General features: G+C 50.1%; 1 protein-coding gene across 1 annotated transcript in view; it reads left to right on the forward strand.

Moving 5' to 3' along the window:
- The window catches only part of RUNX3 (runt-related transcription factor 3), a 36,296-nt gene extending 32,304 nt beyond the window's left edge, over window positions 1-3,992 (forward strand). Inside the window, exon 4 of the mRNA XM_009882204.1 lies at window positions 3,229-3,992. Coding sequence (XP_009880506.1) covers window positions 3,229-3,752 — 524 coding nt within the window. The 3' untranslated portion in view covers window positions 3,753-3,992. The remainder of the gene's footprint in view (window positions 1-3,228) is intronic.
- The last annotated feature ends 2,609 nt before the right edge of the window (window positions 3,993-6,601 follow it).

Consider the following 6,601-nt stretch of genomic DNA (forward strand, 5'->3'; position numbering starts at 1 on the left):
GGGGAGGCCGCTCTCTGCCAGGCAGGCCCGGCGATGGCGCCGCCTCAGCCCTGTGCAGCCGGGGTGGCTCTCCCGCCTGGGGATGGCGGGGATGTCCTGGGTGTCCCGGTGGGGATGGATGGGCTTCACCTCCCTGGGAAGCTGCCAGGGGCCATGCAAAATGGAGACCGACATTATACAGCGGAGCAGGCTGGTGTCTGGTTGCCACAGCCTGAGAAGGCTGAACCCACCCACCTGATAACACAGAGACAAAATACACAAGTGGTTTTTGGTTTTTTAGGCATTTTGGTGTTTTTTTTTCGTAAAGCCTCAGACTGGTCGGAGAAAGCTGGAGCTTTATTCTGGCCCAGACTTAAAGCCCAAGGGCCGGTGAACATGAAAGCGAGGTGGTCATGGCTGCTTGGATGCCCCACTTGCTCCGCAGCACTGTGGGTTTTTCCTCGGCGGAGCCGAATGATTTGGTTTCTGAGGGATTCGCACCCTCACACCCTCAGATTTACAGAGGCCCAAAGTGCTGTCTGTCCGAGACCGGGGGGATTCAAAGCCTGGCGCCCGGAGAGCGCGCCCGCTGCCCGCCGGTGCAGCAATGGCCGGTGTGTGTGGAGACCCGACGGTCTCACTGTGCTTTGCTCCTCACACGCAGCGCCTGCAATTAACACTCTTACACTCTTGCCTCTAAATTAGTAGCAAGGACCCATTGCCAAACGTTGCAAGTTCAGGCCAATAAAACGTAGCTTTTTTAAAAAAAAAAAAACAACACCCTTTGAGTGTGTTATAGAGGAAAAGGGAAATGTGCCCTGAGCACTTAGGTTTTATTTCGATTTGCGTTTTATGGAATATTATTTATGGGCATGTGAAAGCTTAATGAAGGAGCGCGGTCTGGTAGCTGGAGATTGTCGTCTGCTCTGGGGAAGGCAGTGTGCGGCAGTCTGGGTTTTGGGGGGCTAGGGGGTGATTTCAAGGCTGCTTTCTCTCAGTGTATGGCAAAACAGTCCAGCTACCTGGACCACAGTGGCCGGGCTGCATGTGTGTAAGGCGGAAGCATTGAGAAAATAGCACTTTTCTCTCTGGTCCACATTCAGGCAGGATTTTTGTCCCCTTACCCTGTGATACTGCTGGATTGCTAAAGCTACAGGCTCTGGTCAAGCTGCTTCTTGCAGAGCTGGTCTCCAAACCTCAGCTCACACCGCCTGACAGCAGTTTTGGTGCTGTTTTGGCAGCAGCGTGGCTTTGGGATGGGGCAGAGTGTCCTGCTGGCAGGCCGGGAGGTGAAATCAGGTTGGTTTGGTCAGTTGTGAGTGTTTTTTCGCAGCGTAGTGCTTTTCAAGCCAGCCCAAGCACGCTACCCCTCCTCATGGCATGCAAGAGGGACGGCCATTGCGGCCGGGCAGCCGCTTCCCAGCTGGGCTTGGCTGCATCCAGCCCCCGGTGTGTGCAGAGCGGTGCGGTTCGTGACAGCTTTGAGCTGCTCCTCTCTTATCTGGCACCAAAGCCGCAGCCACGTTCACAAACCAGGTGCTCCCCCGCCTTTCTCCTTGGTGGAGCCTGCGTGGGAAGGCAGGCGCTGTCGATCGCCCGCAAAACGGCTGGAGGGCAGGGAGGAACCTCTCCTCCCCTTCTCCTTCCCGTGGCCGATGGCTGAAGGACTCACCTGGGATGAGAAAGAAGGTTCAGATCAAATCCCCTCCCTATCTGCCCCTCCAGAGCATGCCCTTGCCACTAGTTAGCTGGAAGGGATTAGCTTGAGTATTTTTTCCTGGGGGAATGCTGCAGGGTCTGGAACACCAACCTTGAGAAGTTTAAAATGCTTCATCATAATAAATACATATAAAACACACATACCTATGCGTGCATAGCAAACACACAACCATATGAATGTGTGTCTATATACGTATGCATATCTAAAACCAACAAGCACGTTTATCGTACTCAGTCTCAGACATTTTCTTGCTCAGAGTCGATTCAAAATCCAGCCGATATGAGCAAAAAAAAATCCCTGCGGCCAGATGACATCCCACTACCAAAGCAGAAAGGTGTGATGCCCCTGCATTTAACAAGGGAAAAACAGGGGGCTTGGGAGCAAACAGAAAGGATGAAGAGCCACCTCCAGCTGGCCAGCCAAGCGCTTTGGGCTAGAACTGCTCTTTCTACAGATTGTCTTCTCATGAGGGGTGTTAAAGGGCTGAGAAAGGCGCAGTCACGACGTTTCTAGCCATGTCCCCCTGCATAACCAGTGCCAGAGCTTGGCACTCAAGGACAGGGGTTTTGCGTCTCTCCTTGGAGAGCAAAACTCGTTTCTCTCTGTCTCAGGTGCGCCAAGGCTGGGGGTGTGCTGGGCTCTGTAAAGAAATGACACCAGCCTCAGGACAGCGGGGAGTCGCATAAAAGCCTTGAGGTCCTCAAAGGATCTGCTATTCTGGGTTCCCATCTCTAACCTGGGCTTCTCACAGGAGGATGGGGCCCGGCAGCACCGGGCAGAGGTCCCTCTCCAGTTACAAGCTGGCTGCAACTCCCTTTGGGTTCAGATCCCCCAAGAAAAGGCACTGGGGGCTCCAGCATCCAAGGGAGCTGGGTAGCATCCCCACCATGCTGCCCCAAGTCTCCCTTCCCCCAGCAAGAAGAAAGCCTGAATTTCTCACTCTCTTTATCCTCTTGGAAGGAGCAAAATACACAGAGAAATCAAGCAGAGGGATATTGTGGCTCCTAGCTTGGGAGTTTTCAGCTGTGTGTTTATCAGCTCCATCCCCTGATGGTATCAGCACGAACAGGCCACCCACAAGAAGGCTTAGCAGGCTGGTCTGGACTCCAGCTTTTCCTCTCTGTCTCCGTGTGTGTGTATATACACCACCGACTATCTCAGGGACCGGCCGTCTGGGGCCTGCATCCATTTATTTACTACACAGCTGATGTAATGGCTAAACATTTTTTTTCTGTGTTTATGGGTTGTGTTTTTTTAATCTGCCAGAGATGAATCGACCCTTAGAGAACTCAGCTTAGTCGTGTCCCTTCTTGGATAGGAAACAACAAATTTTAGGACAGGAAATGGGAACAACTTAAACAAACGGGTTTAGGATTTTTGTATTTTAAGTCCCTCAGCTCTGTCTGCCCTGGCAGATCCAGGAGATGCTTTTCCCTCTGACTTTAATTCCTTGGGCAGAGGATGGGACAAACTCCACAAGCCTCAAGGATAATGCTCTAACCACCTGCTTTCTTCCTCCACCCCACCAGGCACGTCAGATCTGAGCCCCTTCTCTGATCCCCGGCAGTTCGATCGCTCCTTCCCGACGCTGCCGGCTCTCACCGAGACCAGGTTCTCCGACCCGCGGATGCATTACCCCGGCGCCATGTCCGCTGCCTTCCCTTACACCGCGACACCCTCCGCCACCGGCATTGGAGGCATCAGCATGACCAGCATGCCCACCACGACACGTTTCCACCACACTTACCTGCCGCCCCCCTACCCTGGCTCCACGCAAAACCAAAGTGGACCCTTCCAGGCCAACCCCTCTCCCTACCATTTGTACTACGGCACGTCTTCGGGCTCCTACCAGTTCTCCATGGTCGCGGGTGGCGAGCGCTCCCCCACTCGGATGCTCTCTTCTTGCACAAGTGCCTCAGCGGGGAACAACTTAATGAATCCCAACCTGGGTAGTCAGAACGACGGGGTGGATGCAGACGGGAGCCACAGTAACTCGCCGACGACCATGACGACTACTGGGAGGATGGATGAGTCCGTCTGGAGACCCTACTAGGAGGAACTCAACTGGGCAGCGATAGCTTTAACTTAAACAGCTACCGTTATGTTACTCCTTTTGGTAGTGAATAGAGCAAAATGATGCCTAGGGAAAGGGTAAACCAAAGTCTCCCAAACCAAAAGCAAACCGGGATCTTCTGCATGCAAACATGGGCAAACATCAAGCAAAGACGGACCAAGATCTACGTTACATTTCAAGATGAACGTCCACAAGGCTTGAATTTGTTGCTTGATGTGGTTCCTTTTGTATGTATGTGGATTGTATATAGGGGAAAAAAAAAAAAAAAAAAAAGGACATTTGAAATCAGATGTTTGTTTCTTGCAGAATATTTCTCAGTCATCTCACTCGCACCTCTTCCCCACACAAAGCATTCAAAAGTTACGAAAAGCTCACCCTTCTTCTGCGAAATGTTTCAGAGAAGAGCAAAGACCAGGGAGTCGTCCAAGCCATCTCTCTGCCAATGCAGGAAGACTGAACTGAAAAAAAAAAGAAAAAAAAAAAAGAAAAAAAAGAGAATAGAAGAAGAAAAATGAAGAACAAACTTTGTCCTAACCCTGTGGTGTCCCACCTCTAACACAGCTATGATGTTCAAGCACGTGAGAGTCTGGTTTACAGCACAACCGTGGGGACTCGGGCACGCACCGGGGCTGCGCGCTCCTCACAGTCGGCCGGCATCAGCCATGTGAACAAGAGCTGTGATGTGATTATTATTATTTGTTGTTGACGACAGAGGTTGTATTGTTCATTTTTGTCATTGTCGTCATTTTTAAAACAGTAACGTGGCTGATCCCGTGCCTGACAACCCCCCCCCTTCCTGTATGTTTACATATGAGATGTACTTTTTACAAGACGTGTTTTGTTTTGTTTTGTTTGCTCTTTTGTCCTGACCTCACCATTCAATTCTTTGCTCCTCTTAGCAAATCTCAGTGATGCTGGCTGAAGCGAAGGCGGCGTTCAGGACAATCCCAGATGTATGACATGCACTTCCAAGCGCGTTAGCTGCAAAAGGGACTCGGGAGCCTTTGGCGTGACCCCGCCACCGGTCTCTGGGTCTTCCTTTCATCCTCTCTGAGTGGCGACACATGCAGCTGGTGGCAAAGCATCATATATCTCTTATGATTCTTTCCCATGTTTTCACCCAGAGCGGATTGACGCACGATGACTATTTTTTTTATTAAGAAACGTCTTAGTTCATACTGAAGGCTCTAACTGAGATTTGGAGAAAGGAGCAATTTCTACTCAGTCCCTTGGTGGTGGGAATATTGCGAAGCAATGTTATCTGGCATTTTCCATCCCCTCATCCTCCTTTCCTTTCCCCCAAGTGACCCAGAGCACGGGGATCTTACTGCAGATGAATAAGCTGAAGAAGGGGCAGGAAAGGTACCGCTGGCTGTCAGTGGCTGGTTGCCTCACGTGGCATTTGGAGTAACCAGGTCTCGTGGTGCCCAACCAAAGAGGTCGCCACCTGTACGGGATGGTGACGGGAGGCAGCCGGAGGGGCGGCAGGGCCTCCCCCACGGCCAGGTCAGTGGCCTGGCTCTGACGCACGCCGCAGGGTTACATCGCCTCCCATGAGCTGGCTGTGCTTGCTGCTGGCGTGGGAATTCGGGCTGGATTTGGGATTCCTCCCGCCGGCAGGGCTGAGGGTGCGTGGGCAGGTTCCCAGGGAGCACGTAACAGCGGTACCCACTGCTCTCCACAGCTTTCCCTGCAGCAAAGGGACAGGGACAGTCCCAGATCCCAGTTGCCACCAGTAACCAAACTTTTTTTTTTTTTTTTTGCATGAGCATAGGAAAATTGAAACCCCCCATTGCTCTCCCGGCCCCTCTGTCTAAGTTACACCATTACAGCCGCGCCGCCTGTCACCAAATCTCAGTTGGCAGCTTGTCAGCCCTCGGTTGAGGTACAGAGCGTTGTAATTGCACTACCACGTCAAGACTGGAGCAAGACATCCTGGCTTCGTTGGAAAGCTGCGATGACCACTCGTGAGTTAAATAAGCAACGAAAAGAACAACTCTTTTAAATAATAATAATAATAATTAAAAAAAAAAAGCCCTACCCCAGCAAAACTGCAACCTTCACTCGCCTTAGCGACAGCGAGCACCTCTCCGGTGCTTGCCAGCTGTAGAAACTGGACCACGGCAGCCTGTGTTTTGATGCATTTACGTTTATCATCCGATCGCGCCACTGATTGAAAGCACAAAGAAAACAAGGCATTCGTAGTACTAGGTTAATTTAAGACTGTTCGTAGCGAATCTAAAGAATAAAATAATGAAAACGGAATGGCAACGATGTTGTTTTTATGACATATTGTCATGTGAAGGTGTAAATATATGCACCTCTATTGTATGCAAATGGTCACAAGACAGGCCAACGTTTTTTGCTTTGCACTATAATTTGCTTTTTTAAAAAAATGCACAATCGCTTGTACAGTAAAACCCCTTTGTCTGGCTCACAGAATATTTAACTATAAAATCTAATTTTTGGTCTTATTTGTTATAATAATATAATTCTTAAATGTGTTGAAGGATTCGATTCTTAATAATGCTTCTAATACTTGTATGTGCAGGGTAAAATAACACCAAACGACTAAGGAGATGAGAACAAAAAGAGCTTTGTAGATAAAGAAGGCTAAAGTTGTTGGTTTTTTTTAATGGTGTCTTGCAATGGACATTAAAAAAAAATGCTAGTGATACCAAATAATGTGGTTATTTGTGTAATATACCAGCCCTACTTGAAGGTAACGCCCTATATTTAATATGTAGCCCATCTTTTTAACCTGTAGCACTTGTCACTGGGGAGGGGGGAGGCGGGGAGGGAGGGAGAGGAAGAGGAGGGTCTGCTCT

This window comes from Charadrius vociferus, unplaced genomic scaffold, assembly GCF_000708025.1.
Source record: "Charadrius vociferus isolate BGI_N301 unplaced genomic scaffold, ASM70802v2 scaffold613, whole genome shotgun sequence".
In the NCBI taxonomy this organism is placed as follows: Eukaryota; Metazoa; Chordata; class Aves; order Charadriiformes; family Charadriidae; genus Charadrius; species Charadrius vociferus.